We start from the raw sequence: 24877 nt of genomic DNA, 5'->3' as shown, positions 1-24877 counted from the left end.
CCGCCCACCCCACCCTATTCCCGCAACCTAATCTGCACTTTGAATAGGATGGGAATAGAGGGATATGGTCCCCGGAAGGGTAGGGGGTTTTAGTACAGACAGGTAGCATAGTCGGTGCAGGCTTGGAGGGCCAAAGGGCCTGTTCCTGTGCTGTAATTTTCTTTATTCTTTGTTCCTACCAGAAGCGGCAGCATAGAGCAGGTTGCGCGCCCAGCATGTACACTGATGTCACGCGCCCTGTACATCTGTGCTTTGGATTCCTCCAGTTTGTTGCTGCTGGCAAGCTAGGCAATAGGACTGTGAAGATGGATCATTTTGTTATAAGGAAGAGAGGGCCAGAGACACAAACAGGCCAGAATCTCACAACAGAATTTGCTGGAGAGAACTTTTCAGGGGAGTCCATGGCAGAGAAAGCAGTGCTAGTGTGAGCTGCATACAGAACTCTAGGGCCTCTGGTGAACAACCCATTAAGAAATTGAAATAGGGAACAAAGCAGTATAAAGATGATTTCTTGAGGTTTGGCTTTGTTCATTGTGCCAATGCGGCACGGTAGGACAAGGGTTAGCACTGTTGCTTCACAGCGCCAGGGTCCCAGGTTCGATTTCGGCTTGGGTCACTGTCTCTGCAGAGTCTGCACGTTCTCCCAGTGTCTGCGTGGATTTCCTCCGGGTGCTCCATTTTCCTCCCAAAAGTTCCAAAAGACGTGCTGTTAGGTGAATTGGACATTCTGAATTCTCCCTCGGTGTACCCGAACAGGCGCCTAGGGAATTTTTACAGTAACTTCATTACAGTGTTACTATAAGTCTACTTGTGACAATAATAAAGATTATTACTATGCAAATCAGGATGCAAAGCCCATGTGTGTTATATGCAGGGAAGTACTGGCAAATGAGAGTGGGATGCCAACTATGTGTTACCTTCACAGAATAATGCAGCAAAGCGGCCCTTCAGCCCATCAAGTCTGCACCTGACCTGGATACCTAATCCCATTTGCCAGCCTTGAATATTAGGGCGTGCCAAGTGTTCATCAAAGTATTTCTGAAAGGATTTCAGGCAACCCGCCTTGACCACACTCCCAGGCAGCACATTTCAGACCATCACCTCAAATCTCCACTAAGCCTCCTGCCCTTCACCTTGAACTTGTGTCCCCTTGTAATTGAACATTCAACTAAGGGAAACAGCTGCTCCCTAACCACCCTATCCATGCCCCTAAATCTTTTCCACTTTGATCAGTTCACCCCTCAATCTTCTCTGCTCCAGTAAAAACAACCCAAGCCTATCTAACTTTCCTTCGGAACTTAAATATTCCATCCCAGGCAACATCCTGGTGACTCACCTCTGCACCCCCTCCAGTGCAATCACATTCTTCCTTTCATGTAGCGACCAGAATTGCACACAGTACTCCAGCTGTGGCCTCGCCAAAGTTCCATACAACTCCAACATGACCTCCCAGCTTTTGTGATCTAATTATAATAATCATCTTCATTAGTGCCACAAGTAGGCTTACACTAACACTGCAATGAAGTTACTGAAAAAATCCCCAAGTCGCAACAATCCGGCGCCTATTCGGGTACACTGAGGGAGAATTCAGAATGTCCAATTCACCTAACAAGCACGTCTTTCGGGACTTTCTATACCTCGATTGATAAAGGCAAGTGCCCCATATGTCTTTTCACCACCATATTAACTTGCCCTTCTGTCTCCAGTGATTTTGACAAGCACGTCGGGGTCCCTTTGTTCCTCAGAACTTCCCAGTGACATGCCATTCATTGAATACTTCCTTGACACATTGCTCCTTTCAAAGTGTATCGGCTCACACTTTTCAGGGTTAAATTCCATCTGCTACTTTTCTGCCCATTTGACCATCCCATCTCTATCTTCCTGTAACCCAAGATACTAAACCTGACTGCTAACCACCCCGACAATCTATGTGTCATCCAAAAACTTAGTGATCTTACCCCCTACACGGTCATCTGTGTTGTCCATGTAAATAACAAACAATAGGGGACGCAGCACAGATCCCTGTGGTACGTCACTGGACACTGGCTTCCAGTCACTAAAGCAGACATCTTTTCAATTCTAAAGGAACTGAACCTCAAAGTGCAAAGGAAGGATGATGATTGCTTTCGGCACTGTGAAGAAATAGATGCTTTCCAAAAGTAATTAAAAGTTTGGCAAGTGCGAGTACAAAGCCAAAACTACTACATGTTCCTCACACTGCTACAACACATCGAAGAAAAGAGTGCTAAGTAAGGGAATTGTCAATACTTTGTCACTACTTTACAAAGGAGAAGTTTCAGATTTTGAAAAAGAGGTGGGTGAAAAATTATTTTGAGTTTGAAACCCCAGGTTAATTATTAACTTACAGCTGACTCCAAATGACGAGACTGAACATCTGAGCCTCACCTGCGACAGTACATTAAAAACTCACCACAAGTCCATGAGGTTGTCAAAATTCTGGAGTAGCGTCTCCAAAGAGTATCCAGTGCTGAGCAAAACAAGCATTTTGTTGCTATTTCCCTTCACAATGACTTTCATATGCGATGTTGGACTTTCTGTCTTCACAAAGACAGCACAAAAGAACCGGCTAAACTCGGCACCTGACATACGTATTTCCCTCTCCTCCTGTAAACCTGATTGGAGTGAGATCATGAGGACCAGGCAGGCTCACCTGGCATTTTAAAGGGTAAGCAAAAATGGTGTGTTGCGCAGGGTGTGGGAAGGGGCGCAGAGACATCGGTTGCAATGTTCCCAATACCAGGTGAAGTGCCCAACGGCCGCGTCCAGCTTTTAAAAATGTCGGCTGTGACCGGCTTTCAAGAATGCCGGCCATCCCACGCATGCGTGCTCCCTCAGGCGGATCCAGTAGTGCGCAGGCCCAGAGGGGCAGACCTCCTCCTCCTGACATCAGCGTGCTGTCCCAGGACCGAATTTCTTTTTTTTTTTTAAAGTATGGTGTCTTCGCACTGGAAGCAGCGTCAGAGAGCAGATGACGTGCCCGGCAGGTACACTGACGCCACGCACACTGTATGTCCGTGCTTTGGGTGCAAAATCACAGAGGAAATATTTTTCTTTAGGTGTGGCTTTGTTAATTGTGCCAATTCAAATCAGAATGTAAAGCCCATGGGTGTTATAGGTAGGGAAGTACTGGTAAATGAGTTTTAAACCTTCAAAACTGCAATGGCATTTGTAAACTACGCATGGCAAGTTTGAGGACAAACCTCTGTTGTTTTTTTAAAGGATGCAACAAGAACTTAAATGGTCAGTTGAAGTACTAAGCAGAAATATAACATTGAATGACAAACCAAGTGAGATTGTGAAGGCCAGGCAGGCTCACCTGTCACATTATAGGTAAGAAATAATGGCGGTACGTGAAGGTCAGCCGGCATGGGTCGTGAAGGTTGGCCAGTTGGTATCAGTGGGTCCCAGGGAAGGAGAAGTTTGAAAAACACTGGTCTAGAGATGGCAGAATGTGTTAACAGAACAAGGATCAGTGCTCTTTGAAAGCAGGGTTGGGGAGAAAAGAAGAAAGAGATAATATCAAAATGGAGGAGAGAGCTCATGGTCTGAAACAGCTGAATTCAATGTTAGGTCCAGAAAGCTGTAAAGTGTCTAATCAGAATGTACGGTATTGCTCCTCCAGTTTGCATTGACTTCATTGCAGCACGCCAAAGACAGGGATGTAAACATGAGAGAAAGATAGGACACTGAAATGGCAGGCAACAGAAATATCAAGATTATGTGATGAATGTAGGAATTTCAGATATATTGTATATGTATTTGGTGCAGTAAAGGTTAAAAGCCTGGGTTAGTGGTGCTTTGAAAAATAATCCTGGTTTAAAAGCCAACTATGTTTTTGGGAGTCATAGGTGCAATTAAAGCATCGTAAAAGCTTGGGTTTATGAATTTGTTTGGATTAAGGGTTCCCTATGGAGTAGTTAATTAATTAATCAGTTGGTAAGATTATATAACTAATGGGAGGAGCTAGAGGACCAGGCTTTTTGCAGAAAGGCAGGCACTGCAGTTCTGGAGGTGGAAGTGAAACTATGAAAACAGTTTCTGAAGACTTCAGCTAGCGATCCTGCATTGTCTTGGCATGATTCGGGTCCATCTCTTAAAACATTCTCAAAGACCATCTCTTAAGCAAGTAGGCCTAAGTGCTAACTATTTAAAAGTGTATTTAAAAGTGGATTAAGAGCTGAGATGGTTTTGCTGTCTGAGTTGGAATAAAGATAGAGGTTAAAGGTTATTGTGTCGCTGTATTGACTAGCATTGTTTAAGGAGTAACTGTAAGCTACTTTCTTGTGTGATCATAAAGATATTTTAATACTGTACTCGTAGTAACATTTGTTTTTGTATACTCTGTCCCTCTTTTGCTTGAAATCGGTCCTGGAGTGAGGTACCCTTTGCTCTCAAAGTCTTACAAATTAAAATAAAATATTGGAGTTTCTGTCCAGTATCCTAGCCACTGTTGGGCTCTGGTCCGGGATCGTAATGACTATGCTTGCAGACTACTCCACAATGTTCAGAACTGAGTAAAATCATTATTTCAATCATGGGGCACTATTTTAAATCTAAGCTAAGGAAATTTGAAATGCAGTCTTCATAATAACATTTCTAAATATTGACAAAGGAGAACATTTGAGTAGGTTTCAAGAACTATGTTTGAATCTTGGAGACATGATACTTATTTGCGTAAGACATGTATTGAAGAGCAACATGTTGGTAAACACTACGGGCCAAATTAGTAAACAGTCTTGAAGGTGGGAACAGTAGGGGACAGGACAGCAAGTTCCCGGCAATGGCTAGCATCGTTCTACCATTGGCTCATTTTGGAAGCAGATGGATGATAGGTGGTGGGTAGACTATGAAGGTCCTTAAATTAATTAATGATACAGTAGACAGGCAGGAATTTTCCAGTTCCAGTTCCAGAGAGGAGCATCATCTCCTCTCTCTCTTTCCGTCTCTCCCCTCTCTTTCCGTCTCTCCCCTCTCTTTCCGTCTCTCCCCTCTCTTTCCGTCTCTCCCCCTCACCTCTCTCTCTCGGTCTCTCCTCTCTCTCTCTCTCTCCATTTCTCTGCCCTCTCTCTCTGTCTCCCCTCTCTCTCTCTCCCCCCTCTCTCTCTCTCTCTCTCCCCCCTCTCTCCCCTCTCTCTCTCTCTTCCCTCTCTCTCTCTCTCCCCTCTCTCTCTCTCCCCCCTCTCTCTCTCTCTCCCCTCTCTCTCTCTCTCCCCTCTCTCTCTCTCTCCCCTCTCTCTCTCTCCCCTCTCTCTCTCTCTCCCCTCTCTCTCTCTCTCTCCCCTCTCTCTCTCTCTCTCCCCTCTCTCTCTCTCCCCTCTCTCTCTCTCTCCCCTCTCTCTCTCTCTCCCCTCTCTCTCTCTCTCCCCTCTCTCTCTCTCTCCCCTCTCTCTCTCTCTCCCCTCTCTCTGTCTCTCCCCTCTCTCTGTCTCTCCCCTCTCTCTGTCTCTCCCCTCTCTCTGTCTCTCCCCTCTCTCTCTGTCTCTCCCCTCTCTCTCTGTCTCTCCCCTCTCTCTGTCTCTCCCCTCTCTCTCTGTCTCCCCTCTCTCTCTGTCTCCCCTCTCTCTATCTCCCCTCTCTCTCTCTCTCTCCCCTCTCTCTCTCCCCTCTCTCTCTCTCACCTCTCTCTCACCTCTCTCTCTCTCTCTCCCCTCTCTGTCTCTCTCCCCTCTCTCTCTGTCTCCCCTCTCTCTCTGTCTCTCTCCCCTCTGTCTCTCTCCCCTCTGTCTCTCTCCCCTCTGTCTCTCTCCCCTCTGTCTCTCTCCCCTCTGTCTCTCTCCCCTCTGTCTCTCTCCCCTCTGTCTCTCTCCCCTCTGTCTCTCTCCCCTCTGTCTCTCTCCCCTCTGTCTCTCTCCCCTCTCTCTCTCTCTCTCCCCTCTCTCTCTCTCTCTCTCTCTCTCTCTCGCGTGCATGCATTTGCAGCTTCCATTTCTGGTAACGGGCTGCTGATTTTCCAGGACTAAAGGGTCTCCTATTGGCCCTTCCATCCTCAGGAGCCTGTCTGCCGTCCTTAACTGGATGGTGAGTACCCCCCTTAGCCACTCATTGACCATCCCTTCAAAAGTCGCATTTGATATCTAATGCCAACTCAATGCACAGATGCAACCACATTGTGGCTCTGACATGAGAACAGAAATTCAAAAGTACGTTGGAAATAAAGTCAAATCAAACCAATACTAATTACAGCAAAATCTTTCGATAATTGTGATATACAAAGTAGTTTCTGTTACACACACAGTAGCTCCTTAAATCTAGCTATGGTAAAAATATTATTTTTCACAAATATATTGATGTTTTAAAAATGCAATAATTAATTCTTTTTCAACAATGAAAATTTAGTGTAATTCTGCTCATAGAAAGTGGAAGATCAAATTAAATGTTTTCACTAAATATAAATCATGAGTGGCTGTGAGAAATATTCTAGCACGTAATTGTAAATGTAAGTTAAGAAGAGAAGCCATTGTCACAAGTAACTGACAAATTCCCAAATACACAAAGTTTTGTAAAAGTGATTTAAGTATCACAGCAGGCAGGCTGTCTCAACATTGTCACTTTCATTAGTGCGGGTACAACTGAAGGAGGTTGGCTAGCTTTTAAGCGAGCTGGTGAAGTAGAAGACCAGAAGACAATCTTTACCCAGGTTTTCTTTTCCCCGATTAAGGGGCAAGTTAGCATGGTCAATCCACCTACCCTGCACATCTTTGGGTTGTGGGGGTGAGACCCACGCAGACACGGTGAGAATGTGCAAACTCCATACGGACAGTGACCCAGAGCCAGGATCGAACCTGGGTCCTCAGCGCCATGAGGCAGGAGTGCTAAACACCTCGCCACCGTTCCACCCCACTCAGTTTTACATTTATTCAAGAGAGAAATATTACAACGCCACTCTTGCCCCAGTGTCAATAAATGTCTCTTTAATATCTTAAAGCAATCACCCACTCAATGAAGATAGTAAACCTTAATTTATACAAATAACATAGCACATTACTTAATGGAGAAAGATCGTGAAAAAGGTATATCAAATAACAGTACCCACCATTCCTGGTTGGTGTGCCTCATTAAAAGTAATTTATCACCACAGTTTAAACATACTGAGCACTTGGGGCTTTCGCACAGATGACTGGTTTGGAATAGCGGTTTCAATTTTACGGAATATAGTGTCTAACTAATAATAATCCTTTATTGTCACGAGTATGAAGTTACTATGAAAAGCCCCCAGTCGCCACATTCCTGCGCCTGTTCGGGTAAGCTGGTACGGGAATTGAACCAGCACTGCTGGCTTTGTTCTGCATTACAAACCAGCTGTCTAGCCCACTGAGCTAAACCAGCCCATGATTTACTGATTTACAATACACATTTTCGACACAAAGGAAACATAAGAAGTGAATATACAGTACATCCACCACATGTCCATTTCATTTTTGGATATAACGGAATCACCTACCAGCAATCTATGCTGTGAAGAACATCTATTTGCGCAGAAGCAAGGTTATATTTTAAAAACAAATTCAAACCTTGCATGAATCACTGACACAACCACATTTAAAATAGTCAAAAGGACACAGCATTTTTGGAGAGTACTTATAAAAGGAGGATTCTGACACTGAAGTCTCAAAATTAGCACAAGAAATGTAGAGAGCCCTGCTTGGTCACCATCCCTTTACTGACCTACATTGGCTTCTTGGCCCCCAACACCCTCTTATATTTTAGCTCCTTCCTATTCCTAAATTTTCCTCAAACTCATGGTGTTTGACTCTAGCTATTACACATCCTCGCTTCATCCGACCTTGATGGTTGTGCCTTCAGCCTCGTGAGTCTCCCAACAAACTAGAATTCCCTCCATAAATCGCTCAATTCTTCCCCATTTACTCCTCTCAGATATCGTTTCAAATTATCCTCCATGACCATTCTTCACATCTCTTTCTGATGGTACCTATTTCATTCTTCATGCCTTCGTGAAGTGTCGGGGACACATTTTCCATGTTAAAGGCACGAGAATAATGTAATTTGCTTTTACTTTAGATGCAATTGACAAATTTCACAGTTTCTACAGATTTGAGTGTGTAGAAATAAGCATTTGGGTAAGAAAACTAAATTCAGCATTTTGGTACTCCAACAATGTCACCAGTTTAAATAAACCACGATTCAGTTTATGTTTGATTTGTAGACAAATTTTAAATAATCAATTGGAAGTATTTTATGTTTTAAATTTCCATATATTAGTAGGATGGCAAGATTAATATTACAATTATATGAATATTACTATTATGATTATGGGAATTAATTCTCCCTAATTAGAAACCTTACTTTCCTCGATAATATCTTTCTTTAAAGGTTTAGAAATCCTTTACTGACCACTACTCAGTTTCCTTGAAAGTCATCAACAGCTTTATATATTTCAGTCTTGTGCATTAAATGAAATTCCTTAATAAATCATCAAGTTTCAGCAAGATCCTCTTTCTGATAGAGTACATATAATTTTACTTCCTTATTACAATCAGTAAGAAGACCTTCACTTTGGATTGGACTTCTATAATTGTCAAAATATGTTGAAATGAATCTATATTTATTATCGTTTATCAAGAAACATATCTGTTAATTTTCATTCTTTTTTCAGATAAGCTGTATTATTCAAATGAGAAACAAAAACGCAGAGGCTATCGTTTATTCTAAGGTTAACCGCTGGTTGCAATTTTTACTTTAAAAGGGCTAATTCATGGCAGGAGAACTCAATGCCGTGGTGTGCTTCCTGATATATGAAGGGGCAGCCAGGAACATTTTCCGTGCCAGGGCCAGCATGGGTGCAGGAAGTGTCTCCAGCTGCAGCTCCTGGAAGCTGGGTTTCAGAGCTGGAGCAATGGCTGGGGATACTGTGGAGCATCCGCGAGGCAGAGAATATCACGGCTAGCAAGTATAGAAAGGTGGTCACACCACAGGATACGATTCCACAGGCAGGACGTGCATGGGTGACCACCAGGCATAGCAAGAGGACTAGGCAGGCACTGCAGGAATCTCCTGTCGCTATTTCTCTGCAAAACATATACTGCTTTGGACACTGTTTGGGGGGGGGGGAATAACCTCCTGGGGAAAGTAGCAACAGCCAAATTCATTGCACCACGGTTGGCTCTGCTGCACAGAAAGGAGTAAAAAGTGTGGGAATGCAATAGTTGAATAGGGATTCAATTGGAAGTGGAATAGACATGCATTTCCAGGGCCGCAAACAAGACTCCAGGATCGTATCCTAGTTAGCTCCCTAGTGCTAGGATCAAGGATGTCTCACAGCAGCTACAGGACATTCTGGGGAGGGGGGTTGAACAGCAAGTGGTTGTGATACACATTGGTATGAACCGTATAGGTAAAAAAAAGGGATGAGACCCTAAAAGCAGAATATAAGGACTTGGAGTAAGTTGAAAAGTAGCACCTTAAAGGTAGGGATATCAGGATTACTACCAGTACTGTGCGCTAATCAAAGGAGAAATAGCAGGATATATCAGATGAAAACGTGGCTGAAGAGATGGTGCGAGGGGCATGGTTTCAGATTTCTGGGATATTGGGACTGGTTCTGGGGAAGGTGGGACGAGTACAAACTGGACGGGGTTACACCTGAGCAGGAATGGGAGTGCTGTCCTCGGGGAGTATTTGCTAGCTTAGTTGGGGAGGGTTTAAACTAAAATGTCAGGGGGATGAAGAGTCAGAGCAAGAGGAAACATAGACAAGAACAAAAGGCAGAAAGGGGAATAAGAAAAGTCATAGGCCAGAATCAAACAGGGCCACAGTGAAACATAATGGGAACGGACAAGGAATGTTAAAAAGGACAAGCCTTGTGGCTTTGTGCCTTAATGCGCAAAACATTTACAATAAAGTGGTGACTTAATCATCTAGATGTAAATGGTATGATATAGGCGGTGATTACAGAGGCATGGCTGCAGGGTAACCTGCGATGGGAATTAAACATTCAGGGATATTCAGTATTTGAGGACAGACAAAAAGGAAAAAGCGGTGGGCTTGCGTGGCTGCCTAAAGGGAAAATTATCCCTAGCAAGGAAGGATATGAGCTCTGATGATGTGGAATCTGTGTGGGTAGAGCTGAGAAACACCAAGGAGAAAGAAAGATTAGTGGGGGTTGCATATCGACCCCCAAACAGTAGTGGTGATGTTGGGAAAGCCATTAAACAGGAAATTAGGGACGTCACTGATAAAGGAATATGTGCAATTATGGATGACTTTCATTTGCATGTAGATTAGGCAAATCAAATTAGTAACAATACCGTAAAGGAGGAATTCCTGGAGTGTATACGGAATGGTCTTCTGGACCAATACTTTGAAGAATAGGTTGTCCTAGAAAGGGTATAGTGTAATGAGAAAGGAATAATTTGGCAATCTAGTTGAGCAAGGCTGCATGGTGACACAGTGGTTAGCACTGCTGTCTCACAGCGCCCGATTTCAATTCTGGCATTGGGTGACTGCATGGAGTTTGCTTGTTCTCCCAGTATCTCTGTGGGTTTCCTGTGGTGCTCTGGTTTCCTCCCACTGTCCATGGATGTGCAGATTGGGTTGGGTTGCGGGTATAGGGTGGAGGAGTAGGCCGAGGTAAGGTCTTCTTTCAGAGGGCTGGTGCAGAGTCTGAATGGCCTCCTGCACTGTACGGATTTTTATTCCATGAAGCCCTTGAAGACGAGCAACCATAATATAATAGAATTCTTCATCAAAATCGAGAGTGACATAGTTGATTCTGAAACCACGGTCCTGACCTAAATAAATGAAACTGAAATTGTATGAGGCATGAGTTGGCTATGATGGATTGGGGAACATTGCTTAAAGATGGATAGGCAATGGTACATATTCAAAGAACTAATGGATGAACTGCAACAAGTGCTCATTCCTGTCAGGTGCAAAAATAAAATGAGAAAGGTTGACAAGCGAAATTAGAGATAATATTAGATCCAAGAAAGAGGCACACAAATTGGCCCAAAGAAAAACAACAGGCACGAGGGATGGAAGCCATTTAGAATTCAACACAGGAGAAAGGGATTGATTAAGAAGGGGAAAATACGACTTCCGGTGGCGGCTATGAAGGAGTAAGTCGCACATTTGGTGGCTCCCGCTCTGGTCGGACTTTTGGACCTTACCCCCGGACTTTTTTACGGTTTAAAACGGCAAATTCGAAGGCTGAGGCAATTAGGCACCATTTCCACACATCGGTGCATGGAGAAAAGGACCAGAAGTGCACGGAAGGGCAGAAACAAGAAGTCAGTCACGAGCTGTGTTGAAGCTGCAGCGGGAGACAGTATGGCCGAGGGCCGGACCACTGGGGTGGCAGAGCAGCGACCAGTGATTTCTTGCCAGTGATGCAGGCCGTTCAGGATGGTTTTGGCAGGGAGAAGCGGGAACGTTTGGACCCGATTAAAGAATCAATTGATCAGCTAGAGAGCAGACTGGACGCCCAGGATCGGGCAATTCAGAAGGTGGAGAAGGTGTTGCTTGAACAGGAGGAGCATCAAACAGCGGTGGAGCGGGAGGTGGGGATGCTTCAGGAACAGCAGAAAAGGCTCCTGGAGAAGGTGGAGGACCTTGAGAACCGGTCCCACTGGCAGAACTTGAGAATTGTCGGGCTCCCAGAGGGGGCTGAGGGAGCAGACGCTGGGGCATACGTGGCGGGTATGTTCGAAAAGCTGCTGGGGGAGGGGGCATTCCCCCGGCTGTTGGATGTGGACAGGGCGTACCGAGCGCTTGCTAGGAAGCAGGGGACCCTCGGAGGGCAATGGTGGTGAGATTCCACAGGTTCCTGGACAAGGAATGCATTCTTCGGTGGGCCAAGCGCACGCGGAGTTGTAAGTGGGACAACAGCATCCTGCGGGTGTACCAGGACCTGAGCGTGGAAGTGGCGAGGAAGAGGGCAGGCTTTAACCAAGTCAAGGCTATTTTCTTTCAGAAGCAGGTGAAGTTCGGTCTGCTATATCCGGCGCGTCTTTGGGTCATGCATGAGGACCAGCATCACTATTTTGAGTCGCCCGATGAGGCGCTGGACTTTGCTAAAAGAAAAGGACTGGTGTGGGTCTGAGAACTCTCGGACTTAGAGGCAACCTGTTGGCCTATATTGAGCCCTTTATTTTCTGTGTTTTTTCTTTTCTCTCCCTTGGTTTTTGGTGGGTTTTGTTTTCCTGTTTTTAAAGTGGTTATGCCTTCTCTTATTGCTTTGTGTCTGTTTTTGGAGCTCTGTTTAGGGAAAGGGGGGGGGGGGGCGTCGATTTTTCGTTTTTGGGTTCTTTTTCTCGGTCAGTGTTGGCAATGTCCTTTTTGTGTTTTTTATTGATGTGCACTTTTATGGGATGGAGACGTGCCTGTTTGAGTTTCGGTGGGTGGTGCTTTTGTTTCTGAGTTTTCTTGCTGTTGGGTGTTTGTTTGAGGATTGTTGGATGAGGGATGTTGTTTGTATGAGCGGGGGGAGGGGAGCAAAAGAACAATAGGTGGGGAGACTTCTTGGCGCCGGGGGCCACCAAGCTAGCTGGGTGAGCTAGCTCACGAAAGTACAGTGGGGGGGGGGGGGGGGGGGGGGGGGGGTGTATACGCTTAGTTTACTAGAGAAGAGTTGCTGGGGGGGGGGGGGGGAGAGAGTGGGGGGGGGGGTTCTGCTGACGAGGGAGGGACTTCGATGGAGAGACACTGAGGGGGTCGGGGTGGGGACCCCAAGGGGTGGGCCGGAGGAGGCGCGGCACATGGGCTGGAGGCGGGCCCAAGAAAGGGGATGGCTGACCGGGGGGGGGGGGGGGGGGTGGGGGGGGGGGGGGCACTTTGCCCCCCAACTAGGTTGATCACCTGGAATGTCCGGGGGCTAAATGGACCAGTAAAGAGGGTACATGTGTTTGCGCACCTGAGGGGACTGAAGGCGGACGTGGTAATGCTGCAGGAGACACATCTTAAAGTAGTGGACCAGGTCAGGTTGAGGAAAGGCTGGATTAGTCAGGTTTTCCACTCGGGACTGGATACAAAGACTAGAGGGGCTGCGATTCTAATTAACACGAATTTTCTTTTTACTCCAACGTACATAAGGTGTATTCCCGGATCGATTTCTTTATCTTGGGTAGGGCCCTATTGACGGGGGTGGTGGACACGGGGTACTCGGCGATTACGATCTTGGACCATGCTCCGCACTGGGTGGACCTGCAGGTTAGTATGGATAGCAAGCAGCGCCCTCACTGGAGGTTGGATGTAGGTCTATTGACGGACGAAGCGGTGTGCAAGAGGCTGAGGAAGTGCATGCTGAATTACCTGCAGGTAAATGATACGGGGGAGGTCTCAGCAGCAGTTGGTTGGGAGGCGCTGAAGGCAATGGTGAGAGGAGAGCAGATCTCGATCCGGGCTCATTAGGGACAGGACGGATAGGGCAGAAACAGACCGACTGGTAAAAGAGATTATTCGAGTTGATAGGAGGTATGCGGAGGCTCCAGAGGCAGGGCTTTTAAGGGAACGCCGGAGGCTACAGGCGGAATTTGGTTTGTTAATCAACGGGAGGGCAGTGGCTCAGAAAGGCGAGGGGGCGATTTACGAGCACGGGGAGAAGGCCAGCAGGATGCTTGCACAGCAGCTCAAAAAAGGGAGGCAGCTAGAGAAATAGGGAAAGTTAGTTGGGGACTCGGTGGGGGTGAGCAAGGCCTTTCGGAACTTTTATAGCAGGTTGTATAGGTCGGAATCCCCTGCGGGACCAGAGGGGATGAGGCACTTCTTGGATGGGCTGACTTTCCCAAAGGTGGATGGGGAGCTGGTAGAAGGGCGCCCCAATCGGACTGGAGGAGATAGTGGAAGGTCTGAAGGCCATGCAGTCGGGTAATGGCCCCCGGACCGGACGGGTACCCAGGCGAGTTCTATAAAAGGTTCTCTGGAATATTGGGACCGTGCTGATGAAGGTCTTTAACGAGGCTAGTGAAAGAGGGGCTCTGCCCCAGATGATGTCACAGGCCATGATCTCTCTCATACTGAAATTGGGACCGGCTACATAAACTGAACTTGGCCCGGTTGGTGGATCAGATGAAGGACGATTTCCGGAGATGGGATGCGCTCCTATTGTCTCTGGCGGGCAGAGTTCAATCGGTAAAAATGACGGTCCTCCCGAGGTTCCTATTCGTTTTCCAATGCCTCCCCATCTTCATCCCGCGGTACTTTTTTATGCGGATCAATAACATTATTGTGGGCTAGGGCAGCACGGTGGCGCAGTGGGTTAGCCCTGCTGCCTCACAGCGCCGAGGTCCCAGGTTCGATCCCGGCTCTGGGTCACTGTCCGTGTAGAGTTTGCACATTCTCCCCATGTGTCTGTGTGGGTTTCGCCCCCACAGCCAAAGATGTACAGGCTAGGTAGATTGGCCATGCTGCATTGCCCCTTAATTGGAAAAAATGAATTGGGTACTCTAAATTTTTTAAAAAATTATTGTGGGCTTTGTGCAAGTCCCCGCGAATGCAGAGGGCAATGCTCGAGTGGAATCGGGGGGATGGAGGGCTGACGCTGCCGAATTTCAGCAATTACTACTGGGCGGCTAACATAGCCATGGTGAGCAGTTGGCTGATGGGGGGGGGGAGCTGGCGTGGGTGCTCATGGAGGAAGCTTCTTGTAAGAGCACAAGTCTGGGGGCGTTGGTAACAGCGCCTCTGTCATTCCCGCCGGCACGGTACTCCACCAGTCCAGTGGTGGTGGCGGCTCTTAGAGTCTGGGGGCAGTGGAGGAGACATGTGGGAGCAGAGGGGGCATCGGTATGGTCCCCAATCTGTGATAATCACTGGTTCGCCAGGGGAGGTTCCGAATTTGGCGGAGAGCGGGGATTGAGAGGATGGGGGACTCTCAAAAGAAGCTTCCTGAGTATGAGGGCGCTGGAGGAGAAGTTTGCATTGGCGGGGGGAAATGAATTTCGATATTTACAGGTTCGGGACTTTCTGCAGAGGCAGGTGCCAACCTTCCCACTCCTGCCGCTAAGGGGGATTCAGGGTGGTTTCTACAGGATGGATAGGAGAGGGGAGCATCTTGGACATATATAAAGAGCTTATGGGTTCGGAGGAGACGCAGACCGAGGAGCTGAAGCAAAAATGGGAGGAGGAGCTGGGGTGGGGTGGGGTTGGGGGGGGTGGAATAGAGGATAGAGGAGGGCCTCTGGACGGCCACGTTGGGGAGGGTCAACGCGACCGCAACATGTGCCAGGTTCAGCCTGATCCAATATAAGGTTGTTCACCGGGCTCACATGACCTGATGAGTGGCCTGATGAGCAGATTCTTTGGGGTGGAGGACAGGTGTGCGAAGTGTGCGGGGGGGGGGGGGGGGGCCAGCGAACCATGTCCATATGTTCTGGGCATGTCCAAAACTGAGGGGATTTTGGCAGGGGTTTGCCGACGCCATGTCCACGGTATTAAATACGAGGGTGGCAATGAGTCCAGAGGTGGCGATTTTTGGGGTGTCGCAGGATCCGGGAATCCAGGAGGAGAAAGAGGCGGACGTTCTGGCCTTTGCTTCCCTGGTAGCCCGGAAGCGGATATTACTAGCATGGAGGGACTCAAAGCCCCCGAAATCGGAGACCTGGCTTTCGGACATGGCTGGCTTCCTCTGCCTGGAGAAAAGTAAGTTCGCCATGAGGGGGGTCTCTGTTCGGGTTCGCCCGGAGGTGGCAACTATTCGTCGACTTCCTCGCAGAAGGGGAAGGGGGTTAGGTTAGCAAAGATTAGGGGGGTAAACAATGGTAGGACCTGTGGGAGTGGGAGGCGGTGTTTGCACTATGTTAATATTTTCCTTGTTATGTACATTGTTGATTTTGTTGTTGTTACAATGCCAAAGAAATACCTCAATAAAATGTTTATTTTTTAAAAAAGGGGGAAAATAGAGTAAACTTGCAGGAAACATAAATACTGACTGTAAAAGTTTCTATAGGTATGTGAAAAGAAGATTAGTGAAGACAAATGTAGGTCCCTTAGTCATAAACAGGGGAATTTATAATATTGAACAAAGAAAGGTTACAAAGATTTTTTTTAAAATGGCTGACCTACTAAATACATACTCTGGTTCTGTCCTCACAAGGGAGGACACAAATAACATACCAGAAATGTTGGGGAACACAAGGTTTAGCAAAAGAGTGGATCTGAAGGAAATCAATATTAGTAGCGAAATGGGGAAATTGATGAGATTGAAGGTCGGTAAATCCTCAGGGCCTGATAATCTACATCCCAGAGTACTTCAGGAAGTGGCTCTAGAAATAGTGGATGCACTGGTGGTCATCTTCCAAGATTCTGTAGACTCTGGAACAATTCCTAGAGATAATAACCTTTAGTGTCACAAATAGGCTTACATTAACACAGCAATGAAGGTACTGTGAAAATCCCTAGTCGCCACACTCCGGCACCTGTTCGGGTACACGGAGGAAGAATTCAGAATGTCCAAATACAGCTAACAAGCACGTCTTTCGGGACTTTTGGGAGGAAACCGCAGCACCCGGAGGAATCCCACGCAGACACGGGGAGAACGTGCAGACTCCATGCATACAGTGACCCAAGCCGGGAATCGAACCAGAGTTCCTGACACTGTGAAGCAACAGTGCTAACCACTGTGTTACCGTGCCGCATTGGAGGCTAGCTAATGTAATCCCGCTATTTAAAAAGGAAGGTGGAGAGAAAACAGGGAACTATAGGCCAGTCAGCCTGACAGCAGGGAAAATTCTAGAGTCCACTATAAAAGATGATAATAGCAGAGCACTTGGGAAACAGTGGCAAGATCTGACAGAGTCAGCATGGATTTACAAAGGGAAATCATGCTTGACAAATCTATTGGAATTCTTTGAGGATGTTACTAGCAAAGTTAACGAGGGCGAACCAATGGATGTAGTTCATTTGGGCTTTCGACATGGTCCCACATAAGAGGTTAGCATGTAAAATTAAAGCACATTGGATTGGGGTTAATGTATTGAGATGGATAGAAAATTGTTTGGCAAACAGGAAACAAAGAGTAGGAATAAACAGGTCTTTTTCCAAATGGCAGGCAGTGACTAATCGGGTACCGCAGGGATTCGTGCTCGGACTCCAGCTATTCACAATATTAACATTTTAGATGAGGGAGTTAAATGTAATATCTCCATATTTGCAGGTGATGCAAAGCTGGATGGGAGGGTGAGCTGTCAGGAGGATGCAGAGATGCTTCAATGTGATTCGGACAAGTTGAGTGAGTGGTGAAATGCATGGCAGTTACAATATATGTGGATAAATGTAAGGTTATCTACTTTGGTAGCAAAAACAGGAAGGCAGATATTATCTGAATGGCTAAAGATTGAGAGAAGTGAATTTGCAACAAGACCTGGGTGTCCTCGTACAGCAGTCGCTGAAAGTAAGCATGCAGGTCCAGCAAGCAGTTAAGAAGGCAAGTTGTGTGCTGGACTTTGTAGCAAGATGATTCGAGTACAGGAGCAGGGACATCTTGCTGCCTATTATATAGGGCCTTGGTGAGACCACACGTGTGCAGGTTTGGTCTCCTTATCCGACGAAGGATGTTCCAGGGATTTAAGGCAAAACCTTTTCACCAAGAGGGTTGCGGGAATCTGGAACTCACTGCTTGAAAGGGTAGTAGATGTGGGGAACCCTCATGATAATTTGAGATGAGGACTTGAACCGCCATAGCACACAAGGCTGTGGAACAAGTCCTGGAAAATGGGATTATAACATGATGGCTTGCTCAGACACAATGAGTCGAAGGGCCTCTTTCTGTGCAGTAAAACTGATATGACTTTCATGGTCACCATTACCAAGACTAGCTATCAAATTCCTGATTTGATTAACTGAATTTAAATTCTACCAGCTGCCAGGATGGAATTTGAACCGATATCTTCAGGGCATTAGCCTGGACCTCTGGATTACTAGTCCAGCAACATTACCACTACCATCTCCTCTTTTGCAATGTAAATTGTAGGGCACGACTGGAAGATGGTGATGTTTTTGCTCTTAATTGTTTGGCTTACCTGGTTTGCAGTCGAAAAGTCTTAGAAACGCTAAATTTGATGAGTAGCATCCTACTGTGCACTTAGTATTATTTTTTATAGTTGAGAAAAAGTCTTGGTTGTGTTTTATAAATGCAATTTATATACCAAATGTTTTTGTTCCAAAAGGTTTGAAAGCTGAATATTTGAAAGTTATCTGAGGACTAAAGTGAGGGATAGAAGGGAAAAACAGGAACTTTATTTTCACTTCTATGAGCCCATATTTATCCCATTTGTGTCTTTGATTTTGGATTCCCTAGCTTTGATTCATAGAAACATAGATTCATAAAGATCATGGTTGATCATCCAACTCCCTAACCTGTGCCTGCTTTCCCACATATCCTTTGATCTCATTAGCCCCAAGAGCTAAAATTAACTCCTTGAAAATATATAATATTTTGGCCTCAACTGCTTTCTGTAGTAACAAATTTCACAGATCACTCTGGGTGAAGAAATGTTTTCTTCTCTCAGTCCTAAATGGTTTACCTCGTATGCTTAGACTGTGACCCCTAATTCTGGACTCCCCCACCATTGGGAACATCCTTCCTGGATCTGCCCTATCTAGTCCTGTTAGAATTGTATAGGCTTCTATGAGATCCCTCTTCATTCTTCTAGCCAATGTAATCCTAACCGACTCAATCTCTCCTCTAACATCAGTCCCGTCAACCCAGGAATCAGTCTGGTAAACCTTCGCTGCACTCTATCGATAGCAAGAACATCCTTCCTCCGATAAGGAGACCAAACCTGCACACAGGTGTGGTCTCACCAAGGCCTACTAGGGGCTGGTTTAGCACACTGGGCTAAATAGCTGGCTTTTATAGCAGACCAAGGCAGGCCAGCAGCACGGTTCAATTCCTGTACCAGCCTCCCCGAACAGGCAGCGGAATGTGGCGACTAGGGGCTTTTCACAGTAACTTCATTGAAGCCTACTTGTGACAATAAGCGATTTTCATTTCATCGATTGTCATAAAACCACCTGGTTCACTTATGTCCTTTAGAAAAACAAATCTGCCATTATGTGATTCCAGACTGACAGCAATGTGGTTGACTTGGATCGGGCCTCCGAAATGACCTAGCAAGGGCAGTTAGTGATGGGCAACAAATGCTGGTCTTGCCAGCGACACCCACATCCCATAAAATAAATTTTAAGTCCTTGCATTCTGGCATTAACAATCACAAAGAACTACTTGTCAATGTTCCCTATATACTTATCATCCTTTATTATGCACTGAGTAAAATTCAATGGCATATATGTTTAGTAAAATATTTATGTTTTCATTATTAGCTCACATTTTGAAGATAGCAAATTAAGAACACCGGAGGAAAAATAGAGCTATAAAATTCCTACACGGCTACATTTTTCAGAATAAATAAATGCAGTGAATTTGTCATACCTGGGGATATTAGCTAAATAAGAGATAAGCCGCCTAAGATCTTCTTGTCTTATTCTGTCATGGTTGCTACGTGCTGGGAATGTCAAGACAGGACCTCCACGCTTATCTCGTCCACCTGGAGAAAACAAATCCATGGATAAATAAAGACAAGTAAGTAATAGCAAGTGTAATTCTTCAGTCTTTTCTGAAAAATGCCCATTAAGTCCAATAATGAGTTTCCTTACCAGTTTATGTGGAAGAAAATTCTCTCTTTTACAATAGATTACGTTATAAAATGCAGCAAACCCAAACAGAGCAAGAGACCAGTAAATATTGATTGTAATCAGTATATATCTATAGGTCTAACATTTGTGTCATTCTGACTTGATCAACCGACAAGGAGCCAAGCATGCTGCATTGACTATTCTAATGTACTCTGACTGGTCTCCCAAATTCTATACTCTGTGAACTTGAGGTCAGCCCAAACTCTACTGCCTGTGCCTTAACTTGCACCATGTTCTGTTCAGCTGTCTCCCCTGTGCTCACTGACCTACCGTGGCACCAGATCAAACAGCATTTCGATTTAAAAGTTCTCATCCTGGCTTTCAAATTCTTCCATGGGCTCGCCCCTCCCTATCTCAGTAATCTTTTCGAGCTCCACATCTCTTGCACTCATCTCATTGCAGTCTCTTGAGCATCCCAATTTTAATCACTCCACAACCTTCAGTTGTTTAGGACCTAAAGCTCTGGAATTCCCTTCAGACAAGTCTCGACATTTCTCCCTTGCTTTCCTCCTTTAAGATACTCCTCAAAACATATCTCTTTGACTATCCCTCATAGCCTTTAGTGGTTCAGTGCTATACTTAGATTAACAATGCTCTTGTGAAGCACCTTAGGATGTTTTATTATAATACAGTTGCTATCTAAGTTGTTGTTATTGATCGCTCCTATCCACTTTATATCGGTAAGTACCTGATATCTACAGAGGTCACTCCTCGTAGTTGTGCTATGCAAGATCAACTTCGTGGCCAGTTTAAAAATGGAACGTTCCAACATTCTATTGTGCAAACTACCTTAAATGAAAATTCCTCATCACATATGCGTTAAGTAGCAAAGTAAAGTCAGTCTCATCATCTGGTAACTACCGCAGTGAGATCTTTTTCCCCTTTAACTGAATCCTCAAGCTTAGACAGGTAAAACTTAAATCGTCTTCTTTCTCCACAGATGCTGCCAGACCTGCTGAGCATTTTTTGCACTTCTTGTTTTTATTTAAAACTTATCGGCAGTTGTGATTCCCCATATTTGTAGATTTCTGTTTGTCAGATGAAAAGTCTGTATGATTTCAAATGTGTGAGGCCATTAAATCTATCTTTCAGAAAATAACATACTCAGAATCCATAGAATCATAGAATTTACAGCGCAGAAGGAGACCATGTATCCAAATGTCGGGAAAGTGATCACTAGATGCTGTCACATCATATTTATTTAAAGTATAATATTATATGTGATGCAGCCTCAAAGAAATATCAGTGATAGATCCAAAATCTGTCCATGTTTTAGTACAAAATCAATTTAATGTAATTATATATTTTATCTTTTTGCTCTCACCACTGTGAAGACCCCATGGGCTAGTGCGAGGTCAATTCCAGCCCCACTTGATCCAAGTTGCAACACAATTGAAATTAATAATTCTCACTTCCGGTTGCGGCGTTGCCCAGCTAAGCCGCACGTTTCCGCGGCTCCAGCTCAAATGGACCTTCGGGCTCTTTTAAAAGCCCCAATGGGGAATTTTTTTAGGACGAAACCCGGTGTGGGGTGAGTTAACAGGGAGTCCCCCCCAACGAAAGAGAAAAATATCGGCGGCGGTGGCTACATTGCGAAGAATCCTCGAGGATAGGGAGAGGAGGAAAAAAGAAGCAAGATGGCGGCGGAGAAAGCCCAGGCGACATGGGGGCCCGATCAAGAAGAATTCTTAAGACGGTGTGTGGAGCTACTTAAGAAGGAGGTGCTGACCCCAATGCTACAGGCAATTGAGGGGCTTAAGGAGGCACAAAGGACCCAGGAGACGGAGCTCCGCGTGATGGAGCAGAAGGTGACGGATAATGAAGACGAGATCCTGGGCCTGGCGGTCAAAACACAGACGCATGAGGCGCTCCACAAAAAGTGCATTGAAAGGATTGAGGCCCTAGAAAATAGAGCACGAAGGAAGAACCTTCGGATCCTGGGTCTCCCCGAGGGAGTGGAAGGAGCGGACTGCGGGGCTTACGTGAGCACGATGCTAAGCTCGTTGATGGGAGCTGAGGCCCCTTCGGGCCCCTTGGAAGTGGAAGGGGCTCATCGGGTCCCTGCGAGGAGACCAAAGGCGGGAGAACCACCTAGGGCGACGATCGTGCGATTTCATCTCTTCAACGATAGAGAAGTGGTTCTGAGATGGGCCAAAAAGGTACGGAGTAGTAGATGGGAGAATGCGGTGGTACGGGTGTACCAGGATTGGAGTGCGGAGGTGGCGAGAAGGAGGGCGAGTTTTAATCGAGCAAAGGAGGTGCTACACAAGAAGAAGGTGAAGTTCGGGATGTTGCAGCCGGCGCGACTGTGGGTCACGCACCAGGAGAGGCATCACTACTTCGAAACGGCGGAAGAAGCAAGGACTTCAGGAAGTGAAGTGTCGTACACACCCCTGTCTGCATTCATGGAGGAGGAGGAGGGTGGGGGTGGGAGAGGATAACTGGGTTGCTGCTGCAGAAATCAAAGAGGAACTGGTTAAAGAAAGGGTGGTCGGGGCTGGAATGCGCCACCTGGGGAACGGGTGGGAGGGCGGAATCGGGACGTGGGACTGGCCTAGAGAGGGTGATGGCTAGTCGATACGGGAAGGGGGCAGGTAGCCCCCCAGTGCGGCTGATCACGTGGAACGTGAGAGGCCTAAATGGACCGATTAAAAGGGCCCGAGTGTTCGCGCACTTGAAAGGACTGAGGGCAGACGTGGCTATGCTTCAGGAGACGCACCTGAAGGTGGCGGACCAAGTTAGGTTAAGGAAAGGATGGGTGGGACAGGTGTTCCATTCAGGGCTGGATGCAAAGAATAGAGGGGTGGCCATACTGGTGGGGAAACGGGTATCATTCGAAGCTAGGAGCATTGTAGCAGATAGTGGAGGCAGATATGTGATGGTAAGTGGCAGACTGGAGGGAACGGAGGTCGTGTTGGTTAACGTATATGCCCCAAATTGGGATGATGCGGGATTCATGAAGCGGATGCTGGGACGTATCCCGGACCTGGAGGTAGGAAACTTGATAATGGGGGGAGACTTCAACACCGTGCTGGACCCAGGGTTGGATAGATCTAGATCTAGGACCGGAAGAAGGCCGGCAGCGGCCAAGGTGCTTAAGGGGTTTATGGACCAAATGGGGGGAATGGATCCATGGCGACTTGTTAGACCGAAGGTCAAGGAGTTCTCCTTCTTCTCCCATGTTCACAAAGTGTACTCCCGGATAGATTTTTTTGTTTTGGGAAGGTCGTTGATCTCGAGGGTGGAAGAAACTGAGTATTCAGCCATAGCTATCTCAGATCATGCCCCACATTGGGTGGACCTGGAACTAGGAGAGGAGAGGGAGCAGCGTGCACTCTGGCGATTAGATGTGGGATTGTTGGCGGATGAGGGAGTCTGTGGAAGGGTGCGGGGATGTATCGAGAGATGCCTGGAGGCCAATGACGACGGGGAGGTCCGAGTGGGAGTGGTATGGGAAGCACTAAAGGCGGTGGTCAGAGGAGAGCTGATCTCCATCAGGGCCCACAAAGGGAAAACAGAGGCCAAGGAAAGGGAAAGATTACTGGGGGAGATTTTAAGGGTGGATAAAGAATATGCGGAGGCCCCGGAGGAGGGACTATACAGTGAGAGACGACGACTCCAGATGGAGTTCGACCTTCTGACCACTAGGAGGGCGGAGGTGCTGTGGAGGAAGGCACAGGGGATGAGATATGAGTATGGGGAAAAGGCTAGTCGCCTGTTGGCCCATCAGCTGCGAAAGAGGACAGCGGCGAGGGAGATAGGGGGAATTAGAGATGAAAAGGGAGCTACGGTGCGGAGAGCAGGGAAGATAAACGAGGTGTTTAAGACCTTTTACGAAAGACTTTATAGGTCCCAACCCCCGGAGGGAAAAGAGGAGATGTGGCAGTTTTTGGACCAATTAAGGTTCCCGAGGGTGGAGGAGCAGGAGATGGAAGGCCTGGGGGCACCAATTGGGGTGGACGAGGTTACCAAGGGGCTGGGGAACATGCAGGCAGGGAAGGCCCCGGGACCAGATGGGTTCCTGGTGGAATTTTATTGAAAATATGTGGACTTGCTGGCCCCGCTGTGGGTGAGGACTTTTAACGAGTCCAGGGAAGGGGGGACTCTACCCCCGACAATGTCGGAGGCGACGATTTCGCTAATTTTGAAGCGGGATAAAGATCCGCTGCAGTGCGGGTCCTATAGGCCTATTTCACTACTAAATGTGGACGCCAAATTGCTAGCAAAGGTGCTAGCAACGAGGATAGAGGGCTGTGTCCCGGGGGTGGTGCACGAAGACCAGACGGGATTCGTAAAGGGGAGACAATTAAATGTCAACGTGCGACGGCTATTAGGGGTGATAATGATGCCCCCAGCAGAGGGGGAGGCAGAGATAGTGGCGGCAATGGATGCAGAGAAGGCATTTGATAGGGTGGAGTGGGAGTATCTATGGGAGGTGCTGAGGAGGTTCGGGTTCGGGGACGGGTTTGTTAGCTGGGTCAAACTCCTCTATGGGGCCCCAACGGCAAGTGTGGTCACTGGTCGGCAAAGATCGGAGTATTTCCGACTATACAGGGGAACAAGACAGGGATGCCCGCTATCTCCATTACTGTTCGCGTTGACAATTGAACCACTGGCCATGGCGCTGAGAGACTCCAGAAAATGGAGAGGGGGTGATTCGAGGGGGAGAGGAACACCGAGTGTCACTCTACGCGGATGACCTACTGCTGTATGTGACGGACCCAGTGGGGGGGATGACAGAGGTCATGCAGATATTGAGGGAGTTCGGAGATTTCTCGGGATATAGGCTTAACATGGGAAAGAGTGAACCTTTTGTGATACACCCTGGGAACCAGAGTAGAGGGATAGATGGCCTGCCTTTAAGGAGATTGGAAAGAAACTTTCGATACCTGGGGATTCAGATAGCCAGGAGCTGGGGAACCTTGCACAGACTTAATCTGACACGACTGGTGGAACAAATGGAAGAGGACTTCAAGAGGTGGGACATGCAGCCACTGTCACTGGCGGGCAGAGTGCAGGCAATTAAGATGATGGTCCTCCCGAGGTTCCCATTTGTGTTCCAATGTCTCCCTATACTGATCACTAAGGCCTTCTTTTAAAAAATAGACAGGAGCATCACGAGCTCCGTGTGGGCGGGGAAAGTTCCGAGGGTAAGGAGGGGGTTCTTACAACGTAGTAGAGACAGAGGGGGACTGGCGCTGCCGAATTT

The 24877-nt window shown here is 46.8% G+C and overlaps 1 protein-coding gene across 8 annotated transcripts in view; it reads right to left on the bottom strand.

Moving 5' to 3' along the window:
* LOC140425346 (triple functional domain protein) overlaps nucleotides 1-24877 on the bottom strand; it is an 801905-nt gene that overhangs the window by 497540 nt on the left and 279488 nt on the right. For all 8 annotated transcript variants that reach the window (XM_072509518.1, XM_072509516.1, XM_072509515.1 and 5 more), the window contains one exon: nucleotides 19406-19520. In XM_072509518.1, coding sequence (XP_072365619.1) covers nucleotides 19406-19520 — 115 coding nt within the window. The remainder of the gene's footprint in view (nucleotides 1-19405; nucleotides 19521-24877) is intronic.

This window comes from Scyliorhinus torazame, chromosome 6 (assembly GCF_047496885.1).
Source record: "Scyliorhinus torazame isolate Kashiwa2021f chromosome 6, sScyTor2.1, whole genome shotgun sequence".
In the NCBI taxonomy this organism is placed as follows: Eukaryota; Metazoa; Chordata; class Chondrichthyes; order Carcharhiniformes; family Scyliorhinidae; genus Scyliorhinus; species Scyliorhinus torazame.
Note: the sequence above shows the minus strand (reverse complement) of the source record. Positions and strands in the feature narration are given on the sequence as shown.